The 21,732-nt window shown below is 26.8% G+C and overlaps 10 protein-coding genes across 10 annotated transcripts; 7 read left to right on the top strand and 3 right to left on the bottom strand.

Moving 5' to 3' along the window:
- Nucleotides 1–107: 107 nt before the first annotated feature.
- On the top strand, nucleotides 108–3,665 carry ENU1_212440 (hypothetical protein; the record flags this gene model as incomplete). The annotated part of the gene is made up of 1 exon (XM_008862433.1): nucleotides 108–3,665. One exon carries the CDS (start codon nucleotides 108–110, stop codon nucleotides 3,663–3,665), a length of 3,558 nt encoding a protein of 1,185 aa, XP_008860655.1.
- Nucleotides 3,666–4,528: 863 nt separating this feature from the next.
- ENU1_212430 (hypothetical protein) lies at nucleotides 4,529–5,734 on the top strand (the record flags this gene model as incomplete). The annotated part of the gene is made up of 1 exon (XM_008862432.1): nucleotides 4,529–5,734. The coding sequence occupies one exon, from the start codon at nucleotides 4,529–4,531 to the stop codon at nucleotides 5,732–5,734; it is 1,206 nt and encodes a 401-aa protein (XP_008860654.1).
- Nucleotides 5,735–6,454: 720 nt separating this feature from the next.
- ENU1_212420 (clathrin adaptor complex small chain, putative) lies at nucleotides 6,455–6,951 on the bottom strand (the record flags this gene model as incomplete). The annotated part of the gene is made up of 2 exons (XM_008862431.1): nucleotides 6,455–6,722; nucleotides 6,770–6,951. The coding sequence occupies 2 exons, from the start codon at nucleotides 6,949–6,951 to the stop codon at nucleotides 6,455–6,457; spliced, it is 450 nt and encodes a 149-aa protein (XP_008860653.1).
- Nucleotides 6,952–7,449: 498 nt separating this feature from the next.
- Nucleotides 7,450–8,130, top strand: ENU1_212410 (hypothetical protein; the record flags this gene model as incomplete). The annotated part of the gene is made up of 1 exon (XM_008862430.1): nucleotides 7,450–8,130. The coding sequence occupies one exon, from the start codon at nucleotides 7,450–7,452 to the stop codon at nucleotides 8,128–8,130; it is 681 nt and encodes a 226-aa protein (XP_008860652.1).
- A 289-nt stretch (nucleotides 8,131–8,419) lies between these two features.
- On the top strand, nucleotides 8,420–9,976 carry ENU1_212400 (hypothetical protein; the record flags this gene model as incomplete). The annotated part of the gene is made up of 1 exon (XM_008862429.1): nucleotides 8,420–9,976. The coding sequence occupies one exon, from the start codon at nucleotides 8,420–8,422 to the stop codon at nucleotides 9,974–9,976; it is 1,557 nt and encodes a 518-aa protein (XP_008860651.1).
- Nucleotides 9,977–10,026: 50 nt separating this feature from the next.
- ENU1_212390 (GTP-binding protein, putative) lies at nucleotides 10,027–11,062 on the bottom strand (the record flags this gene model as incomplete). The annotated part of the gene is made up of 3 exons (XM_008862428.1): nucleotides 10,027–10,829; nucleotides 10,889–10,918; nucleotides 10,969–11,062. The coding sequence occupies 3 exons, from the start codon at nucleotides 11,060–11,062 to the stop codon at nucleotides 10,027–10,029; spliced, it is 927 nt and encodes a 308-aa protein (XP_008860650.1).
- Nucleotides 11,063–11,101: 39 nt separating this feature from the next.
- ENU1_212380 (hypothetical protein) lies at nucleotides 11,102–13,967 on the top strand (the record flags this gene model as incomplete). Its single annotated transcript, XM_008862427.1, has 2 exons — nucleotides 11,102–11,295; nucleotides 11,477–13,967. The coding sequence occupies 2 exons, from the start codon at nucleotides 11,102–11,104 to the stop codon at nucleotides 13,965–13,967; spliced, it is 2,685 nt and encodes an 894-aa protein (XP_008860649.1).
- Nucleotides 13,968–14,445: 478 nt separating this feature from the next.
- Nucleotides 14,446–15,210, top strand: ENU1_212370 (hypothetical protein; the record flags this gene model as incomplete). Its single annotated transcript, XM_008862426.1, has 1 exon — nucleotides 14,446–15,210. One exon carries the CDS (start codon nucleotides 14,446–14,448, stop codon nucleotides 15,208–15,210), a length of 765 nt encoding a protein of 254 aa, XP_008860648.1.
- A 200-nt stretch (nucleotides 15,211–15,410) lies between these two features.
- Nucleotides 15,411–16,415, top strand: ENU1_212360 (hypothetical protein; the record flags this gene model as incomplete). Its single annotated transcript, XM_008862425.1, has 1 exon — nucleotides 15,411–16,415. One exon carries the CDS (start codon nucleotides 15,411–15,413, stop codon nucleotides 16,413–16,415), a length of 1,005 nt encoding a protein of 334 aa, XP_008860647.1.
- Nucleotides 16,416–16,470: 55 nt separating this feature from the next.
- Nucleotides 16,471–21,054, bottom strand: ENU1_212350 (SNF2 family protein; the record flags this gene model as incomplete). Its single annotated transcript, XM_008862424.1, has 1 exon — nucleotides 16,471–21,054. One exon carries the CDS (start codon nucleotides 21,052–21,054, stop codon nucleotides 16,471–16,473), a length of 4,584 nt encoding a protein of 1,527 aa, XP_008860646.1.
- Between the last annotated feature and the right edge of the window lie 678 nt (nucleotides 21,055–21,732).

The raw sequence follows: 21,732 nt of genomic DNA, 5'->3' as shown, positions 1-21,732 counted from the left end.
GTGCAGTATTAGCATTATTAAGAAATAATACAAAACAATATTCTATTGTTCAATCATTATGGAAGAATAATTCTCTTATTATTGCTCAAGGACTCAGAGACAGATACATGGAAGATGCATCTTCCATTGATGATATAATTAATTCTATTGGAATTCAGGAATGTTCTAAAGTTCTTACTCAAATGAAACCAACATCATTTGCACTTGATATTGCATGTTTATTAGTTAAAAAAGATGGATTTATTTTAGACAAATGGTTGATTGAACAAAGAAAATTAAGAGGAAATATTTTTGGTAAAGAAATTATTCAATTCATTAAAGACAAACAATTATTGGCTACTGGAGTTTCTCCATTTAAATTGGATTTAGAAGTAGTGAAACAATTATTAGTTACTGCTTCTTCGTGTGGGTCTAGAAAAGAAGCAAATGAATTAGAACAACAATTTTATACTAAAACACCAAAGAAAGAGACAATTCCAGGAAGAGCAAATGAAATTTTTGGAGATTATTTCAAAGGAAATTATACGGTAGAAGCAATTGTTAATGTAATTATTAAGATGCGTGACAGTAATGACACATCGGATAATGATTTATTTGCTTTCTTTATTAAAACATTATTTGATGAGTTTAAAAGAATTAGTGATTTTCTTAAAGTTGATGTTGTTGTTCAATTTGGGAATTTATATGGAGAAATAATTTCTAAGGGTGTACTAAAGAATTGTGCTTTAATTCATATTTTAAGAGTTATTCTATGGGCACTCAGAGAACCTATTTCAAGTAATTTCTTTACATGTGGATTAACTGCACTTAGTAGATTCAAGAATCGTTTACATGAATGGCCAACATATTGTTATTTATTAAAAGAACTTAAGAGTATTGAAACTCAAGACCCTCAATTATATAGAACTATCTGTGAAAATGCAAATAGTAAATTTGCAATTGTATTAGCTCTTATTCAAAAATTATACCCTCGTGTTTATCCTCAAATAGTATTAGACTCAAAAAGTGTTTCAGTTATTAGGACTTTATGTGGATGTTTTGAGGATATATCATCTATGAGTATAGAACAAATTAAGAAAGAATCTGAAAATGTGTTTAATACTTTTAAGCCAGCACAAATGACTGAAATGATTGAAACATCATTATTTATGGTTGCTATTATAAGAGAATCAACACAATCAAAATGTATTGATACTATACAATCATTTGGGTTTTCTTTGGATAAACTAAATTTATTTACAGTTGAAATGATTAATATGTTATTAAAACGAAGAGAATATGATAAACAAACTGCTTCTTTATTTGAATCATTAGGTTCATTATTAGGTCTTCTCACTATTGGAATGAATAAACCATTAAGGTCAAATAAACTAGTTCCTAAATCATTATTAACAGATCAATTAACAGTTGAAAATTTTGATGTTATGTTAGAATTTGTTGTTCACTTCTTATTCTCTTCTAACAAATCTGATATATTTACTCCAAATAATCCTTGGATTGTTCCATTACTTCAAGTAGTATGTGAAGTTTCTTTATCTCCTGAACTTATAACTCACCATAGTTCGATAGAAAAATTACTTCAACTACTTCATATTTCTGCTAAAGATTATCTCGAATGTCATCCATTACGTTCTTCTGCTGAAGACTCAATTGATAAACTACGTAAATTTGCTAAAGAAAGAAACAATGGGGATGAAGGTATTTTTTATGAATTTGTAGAAAATAAACAATTAATTCCTGAAAAGACTCTTAAGCAAGTGTTATTATCAGAAAAGTCATTATGTTATGTTAAATCTCTTAAGTCTATTCCTGATATTCAATTGCCTGAGTATTTGATATGTCCATCTTTATCTTTAGATCAATGGTATATTATTATTCTGTGTTTCCTTGATTTTTCATTACAAGATATAAGCAAAACAACTACTGTAAGTATGAATGCTATTATAACAACTGTTATTCAATTAGTTCAAAAAGATTTTGCAATGGAAACTGATATTAGTAAAATCACAGAAGCTACGAATCGTGTATTTAACATTGCTCAAAAATTATCACAATATACTTGTAGAAGTTGTTTAGATACTAAACTTTGGAAATATATTATTCCTTATGTTAATATTGCTATTAAACAAAAAGATATTTCTAAACCTATTGAACAAATAAAAGAAATTGTTATGAATAGTCTTCAACCCCAAATAGAAAAGGCTGTTTCTATTAAATTAGAAGAACTTAAAAAAAGTGCTAAACGACAACTTGAACAATTCATTCTTCAAATAACTCCTGAACGACAAGCTGCTATATCTAATAATAATAATAAGTTTGTTGCTAAAGGATTTGAATACCTGAATGATGCACCTCAATTACCTCCTAAACTTCAAATTGCATATGGTGGTGTTACTAATTATCAAATGGAAACATATGCTATAGGAGTGACAAATGAAACAAAACAACATTTAGATGATAAATTAGTTAGTTTTGTTCATCAACCACTTCGTCTTGATACAATTGAAAAATACGTTCAATTATTAACACCTGAATGTACAGAAAAAACTGTTAGTAAACTTATTGTACAATGTATAAATAAAGGAAGTAAAGATTATTGTATTCGAACAATGGAAATTATTGGAATTATTTTTATTAATAATAAAAAGCAACCAAACCGTTGTAATGAATTACTTTCTGAAATCTTTAATGAGGTTTGTACTACCTTTGAAAAGAATTATAATATTTCTTCATTTAACCCAGAGATTTATGCAACAATACTTTCTTCATTAATAGAAATGCTTATTGAAAAATCATTAAATATCATTGACACTGTCTTATTAATGAACCATTTTATGACTTTCTTCCAAAGATTACATCCAAACCAATTCCCAAAATTTACTTGTCAATGGATTGAACTATTCTCTCATAGAAGTTTATTGCTCAGTCTTTCTAAACCTTCTGAAAAAAAGAATAGAGTCTTGTTTATGTACTTTGACTTATTTATGAAATATTTACAATTTGTTCAACCAATATTAACTTTAAAAGTTTCTATTAGTCAACAAATATACTCAGCAACACTCGTATCAATCCTTACATTAAGAGAATGTTTTCCAACATTCTTATCATTTTTTGCTTTATCATTAGTATCTGCTATTCCTTACACTGCAGTATCTCTAAGACTTCCAATATTAACTGTTGTTTCTCATGACGATAACTATTCTGACCACTTTGAAACTATTATAAAAAAGATTCCTCTTGAAATACAAGAAGTGTTAAATAAAGGTGATGTTGCTTCAATGATACCATTCATCAAAACACCTTCAGCACTCCCTATTGTTGTTGGACTATTAACAAAAAAGTCACTAAACCTTTTAGAAGATCTTTTAAAATTATGTTCAGAGTCTCAACAAATAGAAATTATCAATGCGGTTGTTGATTTAATGAGGCTTCAAACAGAAACAACTCAAATGATGAAAGACTTTATTTCAAAATTAATTTCTTCGAATATTGAAAATTTAAACGAAATTATATTAAGGGTTTTAATAGAACGCTCATTTGGTGAATATCATCAAGTTGGTGCTATGAAAGCATTAGAGTCATTAGTTCAAACACACCCTCAGTTAATCCATTTGGCGAAACGTAAATCAACTATTGTAGCTCAAAAATTATCTGAACTTTGTTAAAGTAATAATTAATTGTTATTCATTTTTCATCTTATTTTATTTATATTTTGTTCTGATTCTTACATCTCTCTTTGTTTTCAAAATATTCCACTTGAAATTAGTTGTTAAGTCAAATAGAAATAAGCATTTAATTCAGTTAGGTAAAATGGATATAATGTATGTTATTTTACTGTTTTAAAAACTGAATTTTGTCATTCTAAGAAAAAACTTGCTCTCAACGCTTCTAAAAAAAGATAAATAAAATATAATCTTGTTGTGGATGGTTCTTTGTTTCTGTTGAAATTTTCTACAGTTATTGTCTCATACCTTTTTTCTAGTTAGACTATATCATTTCTGAATTTAAAAGAATAAACCCTTCTCCAATAAAAAGTAATGCCTTATCAAATACTAACTTTTTGATAAAATAAGGTATTTGTTCAAGAATATCCTCCTTTACAGAAAATGGAAGCTATGACTTTCAATTATTTAAATAAATAATAATTTTATTCTTTAACAATCCATAAAACAAAACACAATATTTATTGTTATCAAAGTAATACTTTACATGAACCATAAGAAGTAATTCTATTTTTCCATTAACCAGAATCTATTATTAGCATAGTCACATTGACTCATACTTGATGAGAATTAGTGGTAGATATGTTCATAAAGAATATTGAAATAAAATTACTCATAAATTCGAGTTATTTTGAAACAGATTGATGTGAAATTACAATCATTTATTGGATAATTATAAAAAATTATAAAAAAAAATAAAAAAAGGATTTTTACAATATAAATGAAAAAAATCCAATTTATCATAAAAGCTTGTTAAAAATTCTTTTTTTAACTTTTTTAGATAAGAGTCATTTAAATTTTATTCTATGTCTTTTTCTCTTGAAGAACAAATTGAATCTCTCAAAAAAAGTTGTTCAAAGGTGAATGATTTAATGAAAAGTCTTTCAAAATCAATTTATAATTTCAAGATAGTCGACCAATCATTCATTGACACCAAAAAAGGATGGAATGAAGATGATAAGTGGATAGAAACAATGTTTGATCGAGCAGAGGAACTTTTTCTTAAACGCCAGGTTATAGTTAGTAATGTGCTTGAATTAATGAATGTTATCAAATTCATTCAGGGAGGTTTAAAACAGGTGTATGACTCAACACAAATAAGCCAAGAAACGGAAAGATGGTACAATTACCTTATCTACAGAATTGAGAAAATGGAAATAACCAAATATGAAAATATAGTTGCTAAAATTGACAAAGAACGACAAGATGAAATTAGTAAAATGAGAAATAAACATAGAAATGAAGAAATAAACATAGAAAACAATCCAAAGGAACTTGAAGAAAAAAAGAAACAAATCACATATGAAGAAAAAGAAGTAGAAGGAGAAAAAGAAACTGATATAGAAGACATAGAAAAACAAATAGAATCAATCAATATTAAATATCAAAACATAATTGATTCTGCTACAAAAATAAACAAAAGAAATATTCAAGAAATAATAAGTAAAAAGAGAGGAAATAAAATGACGCGTTTTGCCAATGAACGTATTAAACCATTTAAAAATATTTTATGTGAATGGAGTCAGAAAAAAGATATTCAACTTATATATGATTCATTAACAGAAGAAATTGTTCTAAATAAAGTGTCTAAACTTGAACAATTGGTTATTGGTAAAAAGGATTTATTCTTTATAATTTTTGATGGCAATGAAAATATCTTTGGTGGATATATTGATAAGACTATTGATAAACTTGATTATTGTATTCATAGTGACACGATGTTTGTATTTGTATTAGAATCAAATGGTAGGTTTAGTGATCCAACCAGATTTAAATGTAATGGCAACCAAAAATTTGTTATGTTTAGTTGTAAGAATGAATGGCTTTTTACTTTTGGATATAGTGTTCATTGGCCAGAGAAGTCTGATATTGCTGTTATGAAAAGTGGTACCAAAAAACAGAGTTACTGTGGGGCAAATGGGTTTGAGTATTGTGAAGCTAAAAATGCGTTGTGTGGAAATTACAATTTTGTTGTAGAACAGATGTTAGTGTTTGAAGCAATAAGTGAATAACACGTCTTAAACCTCAAAGAAAAAAAGGTTCTTTGAATGGTAGTTTTTATTCGCTTTAGTTATTCCTCTTTAACAAGATTAACCAAAGTAGTAATAAAGTCATGTCTTAAACTATATTATATTCGTTTTCAGGTGAACATTCAAAGAAAAAAAGAAATAATTATTTGATATGAAAAACATTTTTCAGTCTTTTAGGTTGAAGAAAAATAGATCTTATAAATCAATGAGCGTTTCAACACTACAACCTCCTAATGAAAAAACTTGTATCAATCAAAATCAAAAAATTAATCCTTATGGAATTGATGAACTTACACACCAACCTCCTAAAGAAATAATACTTGAAAATAATAAAAAAGAATTAGAGCATTATAAACCATCAGAACAATGCCAAGTAGAAGAGAATAGTGATTTACCACAAAACCAAGTTGAAACCATTTCACCAAGTAATACAAAAGAAGTTATAATTATAACATCAGTATGTGCAATTCTTTATGCGGTGTTACTTTGTTTCGTTGGATATTAAAATAAATGTGACAAAATTTAATGGTTTTGTTTTAGAAAAAATTGAGAGCGTTATAAATTATCAAGTTGAAGGAAAATTAATTAAATGAAATAAATTCATTTTTGTTAAAAACCCAAAAAAGCATTGACTAAAAGAAAGAATTTAATTTCAATGCTCTAACTAATGGCAATACAAACCAATTCAATGAGATAAAATAGTTATCGTTTTTCTAAGTCTGAACGATGAAGTTCATCTTGTTGTTCAATTTCATTTAAAACAATCTGAGGACCAGCTTCTATTAATTCACCAGCGTTTATAACTTCATCTAGAACAACATACGCTCGGGCAAAATCGAAGATGATATCAATTTCACTAACACTACCAAAATATTTATCTAATATAACTACATAACGATGAATTGTTTCGAGTGCAAGAAGTTCATTATCCCCTTTATCAATACATGTCATAAAATATAAATTAGCATAACTACATTTCAATTAACTTTTTACTTGTCTATAGAAGAATAAACAAACCGTCGATAAACAATAGTAGAGTCTCTCCATTCAACAAAATTACTTACAGCAGTTGTTCTTTTTAAAACAAGATTTGATACTTCACGAATAATTCTCTCTCTCTCTTTTAATGAATGAGAGGTATACCATTTATGTAAACGAACTTTTCCTTGTCTGTTTACAACTAATAAGAACTTGATCATACCTTTATGATTTTAAAGATTTGATTATTCTATTTTTTCTATCTTGTCATTTTGTTTTTATTTTTCATTACTATTTTTAAAATATTATCTTTTTTGATTTTTTTTTACTATTAAAAAACTTTTCTTGTTCTTTCACTTATTTTTTTCTTTTTCTTTCTTTTTAAGTTCTTGTGTGGTAATAACATTTTTATAAATTAAATAACACAATTTCTAAAAAGCCACATTCCTCTCACGTGTTGTTCAGTCGATGTGACGTTCGTTTTGAACTTTTAAATTAAGTTCATTAATAAAAGACTAGTATACCACCTTCGACCGACAGGACCGTGTAGTCCCAAGAAATACAGAAGTACTAACTGAAGTAGACAAATCTTTAAAAAATGATACAACACTAAAAAGAGAAAATTTTCTATTTTTAAGGGTTCTTAAAAATGACATAAATTTGAAACACAAATGATCTATTTATAATTAAAGGAAAAGAAAACTAATAATAACCAAATCATGGAACCAAATAACTCAATACCAGAGCAAAACATGGCGTTAGTCAATAGCCCTTATTCTGAACAAGCTCCTTCTAGTCCTGTTAAAGTTACTGAACCATTTAATCCAGTTGCTAGTAATACACCATATTCTCCTTTCCCTTCATTTTCTCCTTACATTCCACAGTCAGTTCAATTTCCACAACAACAACCACCTCAATTTCCAACGACTCAATATCCAGATCAAACTTATACCCCTTTACATAGAAGAAAAAGAAAATTTCAAAACATTACTTATGATAGATTATTGTCAGAAGAAGATCTTGCTTCTATGACTGTAGAAGAATTTGAAGATTATGTTAATGAATTAAAAGATAGAAGAACTATTACTAAATCTGAGAAAGCTACTTTAAATAAAATTAAAAGAAAATTAAAAAATAAAGAAAGTGCTCGTAAAAGTAGACAAAAGAGTAAAGAAGCTTTTTTAAATCTTCAACAACAATTGGATGAATTAAGAAAACAATACGATGATGTTTTAAGAATTAATTGTCAATTAATTGAAATTGCTGATGGATGTGAAAGATGTAGACAAAAAATTCGGCAAGTTCAAAATGCTAGAGGAGAGGCACAAGAAAATACTACACAACAACCTCAAACTCGTGCAATTATTCCAGTTCAATATTCTGTTAATCAAACTATATAAAAATTTGAAATTTCATTTAAATAAGTAATTATTGCTTTTTTTTTTTTATTCTTCTTTACTTCTTTTTTATGGTATTTTATTTTTAATTGTTTTCTTATTTTTAATTTAATTCATTGTATTTTTATATGACAAATTTTGATGATTAAACTTTTCGTTGATATAACGTGTTATTGACGTGGTATTGTTTCATAATTTTCCCTTTTTTTTTATTGACTTTTGTTTCATAATATTTAATTTGAGTTTTATTTAACAAAATTATTTTTTCTTCATCTTAAATATTTAAAAAAAAATGGTTCAATTAGAAGAAATATACTTAGCTAATATTATCTTATTTTTTAATGATATTAAGAGTATAGAAACGTTTAGTAATATTAACAAGAAATGTTTTGACGTATTAAATATGGTTCATAAGTCACCTTCATTTAAATATGATAAAAACAAAATTAAAAGAAAATGGCAGGTAAACCATATTGGTGTTAAACAATTTAAACTTTTTCCCCAACTCCAGACATTTGTTGTCGAGAAAGAATTTGATCAATTTGATTTCATTCCATCAAGTGTTGAGTATTTAGAATTTAAAGAAAGAGACATGCCATTGCCAAAACATGTTTTAAATCAATTAAAAAATCGAATTAGACAATACAGTTTCATTGATGAACAAATACCAAGTAGTCTAAAAGAATATCCATCTTTAAAACGATTAGTTTTAAGACCAATAGGATGGCTGTCATTATCTCAGTTATTTATAGATAAATCACATCGAATTGAGTTATTAGAATATTCATCATATAGAGGGGATATAGACATTAATTTTTTAAAGGAAATAGATGATTATAATATAGAAAAAGTTGTAATTGATATATCAACAAGTTATAGATTATATAATGTTGTTTCTCAACTAAAATTATCTTCAAAAATTCAATTAATTTCATCTTTTTGTAATAGTACTAATGATGGTTCTGTGATTTGTATTTCTCAACCACTTAAAATTTCAGTACAACCTACTTCCTTAATAAATGAATCAATAATGAAAAATTATTATCCCAATAGTATTAGATTTACCTCTTCAAATTGTCCAATTTATTTAGATTTATCAAAATATTCTTTTATTGAAGAACTTGATGCTACACTTTTGTCTAAATATACGTTCAAATACCCTTCTCATTTAACTGCTTTAACTGTTGTTCAATACAATGCAATTCAATGTAAATTACCATCACTAAGAAAGTTAAGTTGTTGTGAATTTATTCCTTCAGAATTTATTACAAACTTAACTTTTTTAGAAACTATAACACTCCCACATTTTCCAATTCTTTTAAATCTAAAAGAATTAGGAATTAGTGGAGGTTTAAATGACCAAGAAATATTAAGTACAGTTACTTCATTAACATACATGAATACTATTGAGTTTGATTCTCAATACCTTGTTTCATTAAAATATCTCAAAACAATTTCACAAAAACTTCCTCCTTTAAATATTGAAGTGTTAGATATTGATTGTAGCTTTTCTCCTGTTGATTTAAGAAACCAAAATTACTTAACTAACCTTGTTATTTCAAACTTAAAACAACAACCATCACTTCCAAATACTCTAAAGTCATTAATTTTAATGAACATTAATTGTTCAGAAACAATTCACTTAGATAAATACACTTCTATAACGTCATTAATTATTAGTGGATCATCATCATTATTTATTGTTCCATCTTCTCTTAAAGAACTTTATATAAATGATTATTGTGGATCAATAGTTAATTGTCATGAACTTCGTTTGAATAGTTTTAGTATCAATGGTTATGTTTCACAAGTTTTAGTTGATAAATTAAACAAACAAACCAATTGTTAATAAAGTTTTTATTAAATTAAAATTAGAAGTTATTTAATTTCAACAAATAATTAATAATCATCTCCTTTGAAACCAATTAAATCTTCAAATTTATTTCTAATTGCCTTAACGTTCATTGCAACATTAGTAAAAGTTAAACAAGGATTTGAAAATATTACCATAATAAAAGTGCTTGAAGTAAATGTATCAAAATATACTTTTTTATCAGGTAATTCAACTCTAATATTTTTAAATTGTGTTTTCTTTAAGTCAGTACAACTATGATAAAAACTTTTAATACTGGTTGATATATTTTCAAATCTTCTTGACTCATCAAATTCTACTCTTGAAGAATAACTTATTACTAATAAACTACTTGCTTCATATACAACAATTTCATCTGCTTCTATAAAATTACAAAATGAATTTAATTTATCTTCAACTTCTGTGATCATTGGAATAAGACTATATGTAATTGCACTCCATGCTGAATATAATGTATCATCATAAATTGAAGTTGGATAACTGACAACTCTAAAAGGCTTTGACACTAATTTAATTTTACCTTCTTTTTGTAAATATTGATAATCCTTTTCATCTTCTTCAAAAACATCCATTTTATGTATTAAAGTAAATAATTTAGCATCTGGAGAATATTCATATAATCGTTCTAATACTGCTCTATATTCTTGAATATCTTTATCAAATGTTTCACTTGTAACGTCAAAGACATAAATCAATGCCTCAACTTTTTTAAATGTTTGTGATTTTTGTGCTCCTAAATACATGTCCATAAATTGTTTTTGTCCACCACAATCCCATAAATTTAATGTATAATTCCCAAGAAATGAAATTTGAGAATGATTAACATCAACTATAAATTTTTAATTAATGTTGTTTGTCTTCACTGTTTTTTTTTTGTACAAAACAAACTTGTAACTTGTAGTTGTCTTGTTTGAGTTGCTATGTTGTAAGTTTTTATTTATATATTTTTATCAATGAAAATGTCAAACGTAAATAATTGGAAAATAAAATTGTTCTCATTGAAGTTTTCCCTGAACCACTTCTTCCCATTAATAATACTTTCTTTCTCACGACTTTATTCATCTTAAATTTTAAGATCTATGTGAGAAACTTAAAAATCAAATGGATAAAAAAGTGAATTTTGAACGTGAATTAGAACTTTTATTTGTTGATCATATAAGAGAAGAAAAACGAGACAAAGAATTCATTAATATATCCTCTCAACTAAAATTGTATTGTGACCAAGAATATATAAAACAATTAATTATGCAAAGAGACCTTTTTAAGTTAGATGAATATATAACTCAATTTACCTCGTTTGTTCTTGTTGAAATATGTTGATTTGCCATATCCTTTAAATAAGATATGAGAAGATTTTTTATATTACTTAACCAAAAGACATTTCAAATTTTTTTCTTTGTCTTTTTATCAACCCTTTTTTCTTTTTTCATTTGTTTTCTTTATTAACTCTTTGATATATTAACTTACCTTTTTTAGACTTCAAAATGAACAAGACCAAATGGTTCTTAAATTGATTAGAGAAATTAACTTTTTTATTTCATGTAAACAAGCAGACTTCAAAGCTGCTGTTCAATCTATGAAAAGAATTCAGTTATTACCTAGTTCCATTGTAACAAAGCAATATCTCACTCGACTCTCTAATTTGTTCTTTGATGATGACCTTATAGCTAAAAATGAATTGAATTATGATGGATATGATAATTATATAATAACAAATTTATTTAATTGTATTATGAATGAAATAGAAAAAGGCTCAACTATCAAAGAATACATGAAGTTTCCAGAAATTCAGAAAGGGACATTAAAGAAGTTAGTATCTAATGGTGTTCGTTATGACCATATTAAAATATGTCAAGGTAGCGTTGATGATAAAATTGGATTAGTTAGTTTAATTAAGCCAGAGCATATGCATCTTGAAAAAGTATCAACTGTTATAAGGAAGGGAAATAAGTTTTCTGATTGGAAATTTATTGATATTCAATTAAAATCAAATGAAATTTCTTGTTTATATGTTAAAGATACAAGAGTATATATTGGATTTAAAACAGGAAACTTTACTTGTATTGATTTTGAAAGTGGAGAAGTCTTGTTTGATATTAAAGAAAATAGTCCAGTAACACTAGTTTCTGTATTATCAACATATATTGTTTATTATAATGGATCACAAGTAAAAGTTATATGTATTGGATATTGTCTTTCAATACTTGCAATAATTCCAGCAACTAATGTCAAATCTATTTCAATAATTAATGGAACAACTGAAGTTGCTGTTGTTGATTCAAAAGGAGTTAAAGTATATCAATTTGCTAATAGAAATGTTATTTATGAAAATGAAGGAGCTATTGGAGTAATACCAAGTCAGGTACAAGGAGAAGTGGTTGTAGTATATCCAACATTATTACACAAATTAAAGACTTGTTTAGGAAAACCAAATAAAGTTACAAAAGAACAACAACTAAGTATTTTAGTTGATTGTGTTATTGATGAAAATGTAATGATTTCTAATGATAATAGATATATTGTTATACCAAATGAGAAAATAAGAAAAATATATTCAAGAAAAAGTTCAGCACCAATACTTGCAGGAAATGATACTAATGTTTTTGTATATTCACAAGGAAATATTCAAGTTATTGAAATTGAAACACAACAAATTAAGCAACAAATTAGTTGTGAACATATTCAAAAAATGTCTGCTGATAATTGTTTAGCTGTATGTACATTTGATAATTCTACACAATTAAGAGTATTTTATAGAGAATTTAATGTTATTCCAGTTAATTGGAATAGTGACATAATTAAAGAACCAGTTAATATTCAATTTGAAGTTATGTGTAATGGACGAACTCCTTCTTCTAATTGTATAACTCAAGTTGCTCCTGTAACACCAATTACTTACTCAAAACTTGAACCAATTAAAAGAAAACCAGATGAAGATATTCCTATCAAAAATAAAATTATTTTTACAGAACAAACTGTAAAACCTGCTATTCCTTCAACTATTTCAAAATGTGATATAACTAATTTTTGGAAAGTTAAAGGAAATATTAAAATGTTCACTATAAGTAATGAAGGTAAACATTTAATGATTCAAACAATAAAAGACGTTTTCTATTTATTCAAAAAAGTTGATGGTAAAACATATGTATCATCATTTCCTAAAGATAAAAAAGTACTAGACTTTTCTGGAGAGAAGCAATTCCATAATGTTAGAGGAGTTGTTACTCGAACTGGGAGTTATATAGTTATTTCATTAGGAAGCTGTTGTGAGTTATATAAATGTAGTTCTGCTTTGAGAGTTTCTCAATTTGGTCAACAAAATCAAGCCAATGATGGATATCTCACCTGTTTAGAATTATTTCCATTTGATTGTAATAGTGTATTAGTTGGATCATCTAATGGATTAGTAAAAGTCTATCGAGCAAATAGGCAGTTTGAACTTATTTCACTTTCAACACGTTTAAATGAACCTATTCATTCGTTTGTATTTTTACCAAGTACTTCTGCTGATGAAGACGTTCTATTTTTTGTTATAACCAAAACAGGCTTTATGCAATTAGTTCAATACAATAAGAAAACAAGTCCTCATGACACAATGAAATGTTTAGATGTTTCTCTTTCACTCAAAGTAACTGAAGTGAAAAGTGTATTTATTGGGAATAATGGGAAATATCTTTATGTTGTTTCAAGAGAAATGTTTCATAAGATTGATAGAACAAATATGTCATATGAAAAAATGGATATTCCAAATAATATTATTTCAGCAGCTATTTCTGCTAAATCAGATATGTTTTTCTTTGTAACTTCACAAGGATTATTATTAAAAATGAATTCAAACAAATGGGGAGTTTTAGAAAGTGTTATTGTTCCTGAAGGTTACAACTTAGAATTTACTTATGTTATTCCTTACGAAGATTACTTTTTAGTCTCAACAAATAAAGGAGAAATATTGAAAATAAGGGTTTAATTGAATAAAGAAAATGTTAATTCTTCAATGTTTTTATTGTAGTTTTATATCTTAAATAAAGATATTTTTATAAAAAAAGAGATAGAATGTTAATATAAATATATTAGTATTACACTATCAAACACATGATTTCTTTTTTAAAATTTAATATTTGTTTTTTTTTATCTATTTAAAGTCTACAATAACAATTTAATTTAATATTATTCTCTGTAATAATAAATAAACAACAAATCATTCTGTATACGAAAAGGCTGTTGTAAAATAACTAAAAAATACATCTTTTTGTCAAGTTTTTATCAAATAATTCTTTAATAATTTAAAATTTAATTGAAATAATCAGAAAAAGTGCCTGTCAAAAGATTCTTTATTATTTTTTGAATTACAATAAAAAGAATAAGAGTTATTCAAAATAAAATTGTCTAAATTAATTGGGTATTTAAAGTCATTAAATACAATCTGTATAACTCATTTAGTTTATATGGGGAATAAACAAACTAAAGTTAATAAACGTATTAACATTTTAAATGAAGAAGAAACATTTTGTGTGTTTGAAGGTTCTGAAGAAGAAGAAAGAAACTCCAATTCATTGTTTTATCAAACTCAATACACTGACCATTATCGGGCTTGTACAAAGACTAAAAAAAGATTTTTAACACCTCAAGGATCTCCAAGAAATTGTTGTTCAATAAGAAAAATAAAATCTGCTGCTTTTGAAGTTCCTAAGTTTGATAATAAAAGTTCAATTCTTTCTGATATAGAGAATTGGTGTTGTTCAAATCAATTTAATATTCTTTATAATTCATCAATTGATGGATTAACAACACGTGCTTTTAATTCAAAAGTATGTTGTTATTCTAATGTCTTAATTATTGTTATTACAGAAGATGGTTCTATCTTTGGATGTTATCATCCAGATGTCATATGCCCAGCTCAAAGTCATTGTATTCAAAAATCAATTTGTAAAGAAGGATTTTTTCTTTTTACACATAATTATACAACAATAGAAAAAATGACAAAAAAAAGTAAAATGGAAGAAGTATTAACTATTCACCCTCAATGTGAATCAAATTTTGTTCTTACTATTGCCTCTGCATTTTGGATATTAGCAGATAGGACTGTTCATATTCATCCATCATTAAAAAATCATTATTATGTGAAATCACCAATGTTAAATCCAATGTTAGGAAGAATGATAAATAAAGTAAGTTATATATCAACTCTTTTAGCTGTTGAATGTATATAATTGATTTTCTATTTTTGGTTTAATTTTTTCGTTGAATTATTATTTTCTCGGTAATTAAAAGTTGTTAAAGGAAAAAAATATTAAACTATTATCATTTTCTCTTTCATTCTATTTCACAATTGATTTTTTTAACGTCGTTAAACAACAATTAAGTTAATGGGAGATCTTTTTTTTGGAATAACCAAACTAAAATACAGATAATGGGAAATCAACAAGGGTATATTAAGAATCATAACTCTAGGTCAGGGAGTCTTGGTACTTGGAATCACGTTAATTCTTCATTTACATTAACTGTAACTGATGCTAATAATGAAAAAGAAAAAGAAACAATTATTGTTCCTAAGCCAAAAAAGATGAACCGAAGATCAGTAATTCCTTCAATAAAATGTTTATATAGTCCAAATGAAAAAAGATGCTCAAAAACAGGAATTGCACTTGATTATTTTGAATCTAATTCTACTTCTCCACTTGAAGAATTAGAAAGTCCATCATTAACACCAAAATGTAAGAGATCTTATTCAGTCAGTAGTAATGGTGGACGTACTCCAAGAACTAATAAAAAATCATTTTGTTCCACGGGGGTATTTTCTCATAGGTCAATAACTCCAAAAATAACAAAAATGCTTACACCTAAACATTCTCCAAGATATGAACAAGAAGAGACTGAAGAAGAATATTTAAGTGAAAGGTTTGAACCAGTTTCTCCAGCAGTAGAAATGGTTTCTAATATTATTGATATTAAAACATATGACATATTATTTGATAGTCGGTTTGATCCTCTTGATAATCGTACTTTTAACTCTAAAATTATTGGGCATAGTAAAATTTTAGTTATTATAGCTACTAATGATTTTGATATTTTTGGAATTTATAATGAAGAAGTAATTCCTCCATTTAAAAAGAAAGGAAATATTAACCTCGAAACAACCGAAAAATTTTTCCTATTTACTTATAACAATAATACTCAACAAATAATTCACAGAAAAAAAAATAATACGAAATCTTTAACATTATATTATGAAAATAACTCTCCATTTATTTTAACTGTATTCTCTGCTTTTTGGATTCTTTCAGATGGCACTTGTAGTATTCATCAAGGATTTAAAAATAATTATGCATGTACTCCATGTATTAATCCATTCTCTTCACAACAAACATCTAGGAAAATTAATGCTCAATTCATCTTCGTAATAGAATGTCATTAAATTATTTAAAAAAAGAATGTATTAATTTATTTATTCTTTTACAAAAACATTGTTATTAACTTTGATTTGTTTTATCAACAAATGCATTCAAATCAAATTCATCTCCATATTCTTCTTCATCCCAATCACCTAACGATTCTAATAGTGATGATATTCCTTTTTCTGGTTTCTTTTCTGGTTTCTTTTCCTCTCCTTCCTTATTAAATAATTCGACAAAATTACCAGCATTCATTCCTGCAAATGTTTCATTTTCTCTAGTTACTACAGTATTAGCAATCTTAGTTTTAAATTGTTGTAAATTCATAATTCTTTCTTCTAATGTTTGTCTTACAATTAATCGATAAACATTAACTACTTTATTTTGTCCTAATCTATGTGCTCTGTCCATTGCTTGTAGATCTTTGGTAGGATTCCAGTCATGTTCCATGAATATAACAATATCAGCAGCAGTTAAATTAAGTCCTAACCCACCAACTCTTGTAGTAAGTAATAAAACATCAATTGTAGGATCATTTTTAAATTTATCAACAATTTCTGTTCTTTTATTTTGTGGAACACTTCCATCTAATCTATAATATGAAATATATGGAAATTGTTTAGCAAATAATTGTTTTTCTATTAATTCTAATGTAATATTCATTTGAGCAAAAATAAGAACTCTATGTTCTCCATCTTTTCCAATATTACACATCTCCAATAATTCTGCTAATGCCATTAATTTTGGAGAATTGGTAATATCATCTATTGTCTTTCCTTCTTGTTTTAAATAAGCATCAACTTTTTGTTTCATTGGATGTTGATCATCAAGAACTAACATTGGATGAACACATAATCTTCTGAAATAATTTAAAATTTGGAAAATATGATTTTTTTGTTTCTTGTCAGATTTTTGTTGGACAATTTCATCCATATCATTTGTTGACTCAAATTCTTGATATAACATTCTTTGAACTGGACTCATATCACAATAATAGTCTTGAATAATTTTAGGCGGTAAGTCTTGAAGTACACTTTCTTTAAGTCTTCTTAAAATAAATGGTAAGACTTGCCTATGTAGTTTTTCCATTACAATAACTCCTCGTTCTTGGTCTTCAGGAGAAGCAGCATCTTTCGCAGCAAGAATTGGTTTAGAATATCGTTCACTAAATTCTTTTTCTGTTCCTAAAAATCCTGGCATTAAGAAATCAAATAATGACCAAAGCTCTAATACGTTATTTTGAATTGGTGTACCAGTTAGTATTAACCTATGTAAAGAAATAATTTGTTTTACTGCTTGTGTTAATTTTGTTTTAGGATTTTTGATAATATGACCTTCATCCAATACACAATAAGTAAATCTCTTTGTTTTAAATTGTTCTAAGTCATGTCTAACCATTTCATATGAAGCTATCAATATATCTTTCTTTCTTAATGAATTTAGAACAACAAACCGTTCTTTTACTGATCCTGTATACAAAACTCCTTTAAGATCAGACTGACTTATAAATTGTTCTATTTCATGTTTCCAATGTCCTGTTAATGTTGGTGGACAAACAATCAAACTTGGATATTCAGCCTCTTTATGAACAGTAACTAATAAGCAGAGTGTTTGTAATGTTTTTCCTAAACCCATATCATCACATAAAATTCCATTAATACAATATTTATGTAAGAATAAAAGCCATGAAATACCATCTAATTGATATGGTCTTAATTTTCCATTAATTGGATGATTAAACACAGAAAACTGGGATATAGATTGACTTCTAATACCATCAAAAAGGAATGAAATAAAAATCTTTTTCTGTTCAATTTCATCACGTAATTTATCAGGAAGATCAGGTGGTGGAGTAACGTGAAGTGGAAGATATCTTAGTACTACACTAAAGCATTGAGCACCTAATCTCCTAATATTACTCTCATGATTTGAATTCATAACTCCTAAAAATGGAGTTATTAGTAATGGGAAGACAGGAATTAACAATGTAGCCATTGTAGGTGATAAACACATGTGGTGGAAAATATGTAATGCAGCTAATAACGTTGGGGAAGTAACTGATAATTGTGGATAGATTAATGTAATAAATGTAGTTAATAACTCTTTATGTAACCTTAATAGACGAGAAAGTGTTGTTGCAATAAGAAAAGCATGACTTGAATGAACATTTTTTAATAATGTTTTAATATGATCTACATGTAATGGACAAGTAGGAAGAAATGGTAAAACAGAAATTGATAATGGATAATATAATGATGTTGTTGGATCATCGGGTGGAGGTTCTACAAGTAATGGAGTTAATATTGATAATAAATAATGTTTATATTCAATATTTTGTGCTAAGAATTTTAAGAAATAATGTAAAGAGTATGGTAAAGTAAGATTATAAAAAGTAATTTGTTCATTGTTAATTAATTCTATGATATTAGAATACATTGGTTTAAGATGGTCAATTAATGTAGCGAATAAAAATCCTAGTGATTGTGTATCAGTTGTGTTTTGATACAGACGATGAAATAACATAGTAAAATGTTCAGTTAATAACGGAGAATATTCTCTTAAAATTGGTTCATGTAATAAAGTGGGGTCTCTTACAGAAGGATAAATAGCACCAATAACTATTGCCTTTGTCCTACAAATAACTCCTTGAACCATTTCATTATAAGTTTTTAATGAATGTTCAAGTTTCGAAATTTTATTAGGAACTAATTCACGTAATTTAGGTAAAATTTGAAGAAGTTCTCTACTATTATTAATTAAAGGTAAATTTAATCCAGCACTATTCTCTTTATATGTCTCAACAATCATCTTCCAATCAAATGAATTAAAATCATCATATTGATAATTAGAATAAATTTCTTCTAATTTTGTTCTAACTAATGGCGAGTGTGTTTCTTCAAATTCAGTTGCTAACGCTGCAAGCATAATTGATTGTGGAGAATTTAATGATTGAAGAACACAATTTTCAGCATCATTCCCAACCTTTCTTGCAGCTTCAATAATACGAGCAACAATTGTTCCTCCATTAAACAGTATATCAATTCTTTCCTTTTGTTCTGCAATAGGAGCATCTCGTTTTACTTTACTAATTACAGAAACAACCTTTTTATCAATTTTACCTTCACTACCTAGTTCAAATACTCGTAATAATTTTGGTAATTCTTTAACAATATTATTTATTGTTTCTGGGAATGCATGAGTAATAATCGTAATTAATAAACCAGCGTTAGCTACAGCGTGATGGAGAAGACGATTATTATGTGGGATAGGGTTATCAACAGGTTCATTTAATAAATCATCTATTGTAGGCAAATAGTCATTAGCTTCAGATACAACAGCAGCACAGCATTGAAAAAATAATTTTTCAAGTGACTTTCCTGTTGGAGGGATTTTTGGTTGATGAGGTAAAGCAGCAGTTAGTTGTGAAAGAATTTGAGATAAAACACTATGATAAGTTTCCATTACTGCTGTTCGTACACTTGGTAATACATGTCCAGAAAATGGTAGTAATTTAGGAATATATTGATCAATTAATATTGTAATTGGAATTGGAGCTTGTTCAGCAGCTATTCTATCAACACATTCTAATAACTGAAGAACGTTATTTGTTGATGCAGTTAATTCATCTAAATCCTCTAAAACATCCCATAACAATGAACGTATTTTTTGTATAAGTTCAAAGTCAGATTTCATAAAATCAACTAATTCTCTCATAACTTCTGCTGCCACAGCAACTGATTCATCATGACCAACATCTGTTAAAGCTTCAATTAGAATTGGTTTAATCATAATAAAAATTGATTGAATTTGTTTTTTATCAACAATAGCAACTGTATATTTTAATACTAATAAAGCCCCATGTTTTACTTCCCATTCATCTTTATGATACATTTGACAAATAATCTTAATAAATTTACTTACTTCATCCCCTAAATTTCTAATAGCAATACCAATAACTTGAGCACAAGTATCACGAACTGGAGCAATTACTGTATCTGAAATAAAATCACCAAACCTATCTAATGAAATAACTGATAATAATTTTAATGTTAAATCTATTCTCCATTCTTTTCCTACTGCATTTGATTGTGCTCTTAAAACTTCTCTTAGACATATAGCAGCACCATGTCTGATTTCCCATTTAGGATCAAATATGTTTTGCATCATTTTCTCACAAAATAATTCAAATGGCCATCCATCACAATTAAAATCCAATTTTTCTGTTGTTTCTATAACTTCAGTTTCCTTTTCTTGTGCTTTTTTTGCTTTTCTTTTCATCATTAATTTTTGACGAGTACTTAACTTACTACTTGAAACTATTTCTACAGGCTGTGCTTTTTGTTTACTGTCATCCATTGCCAATAATACTTTATGAGTTTTCATAATTTCATCTAAATTAAATGTTTCAAAAGTCCATGGTTCTTTTAGTGGTGCACATCTTACTACAGGAACATTCTTTGCCATTGCCTCTACAGCAATTCCAGCTGCAGTTCTTGTTTCAAATTTTTTATGAATAGTATATGGATATAATCGTGTTAATAATCTCCCAATTTCTTCTGGTTTTGAATTAATAATCTCACCTAACTGAAGGGCTGCAGCTCTACGAGCTGCAGGGGTTGGAGCAGTTTCGATTAAATCAAGTAATTTATCCAATCGAGACATTCCTCCTCAATTTATTTAATTTGTTTTTTTTTCTTTAAGTTTCTTTATATTTTAAATGTTTCATATTTTTTCTTATTTTATAATGAAGATTCTCTTACATCAACCCTTTTTATTTTTTATTTTTTGTACTTTCTTTGTTATTTATTATAGTTTGTTATATCTTTTCTCCCACTATTCATAATAACAATTATTTATTATAATTTATATCAATTAAAAACTAATAATTTGTTTCAAAACTTTTTTGAAAAGAAAATCAAAAACAATTCCAAACAGAATAAACAAAAATGTCCACGTCACAATGGAAATAAGTAAAAATAAAGTGTAGAAGTTGCTTTGATTAGAAAAATCCAATCATCTCAAAGAGCAACAAAAAAGGAAAAGAAAATTTCTTCAAGAATCTTCGACTGACATAAGTTGTTATTTATTGAATTAGTTTGAAACTAATAAATAAGTATTTTGATAAATATAAATAATTAGGAAACGAAATATAAAAGTAAAGTTCGATTTTAGAATATTCTTTAATGTGTTGAACATTCCAGGTAAAGAAAATAAGCCAATCAAATAATACCTGTTGAGGGGGAATTAAGATCTGAGGTAAAAATTACTCAAGAGAGATAGTTCTCAAAATCTCAGTCAATGAGTTTAGAAGAAATACAGCCTAATAACGGAGGAGACCCA

Source organism: Entamoeba nuttalli (assembly GCF_000257125.1).
Source record: "Entamoeba nuttalli P19 unplaced genomic scaffold asmbl_10133, whole genome shotgun sequence".
NCBI classification, from domain to species: Eukaryota; Evosea; order Mastigamoebida; family Endamoebidae; genus Entamoeba; species Entamoeba nuttalli.
This window is presented reverse-complemented; position numbering and strand designations above follow the sequence as displayed.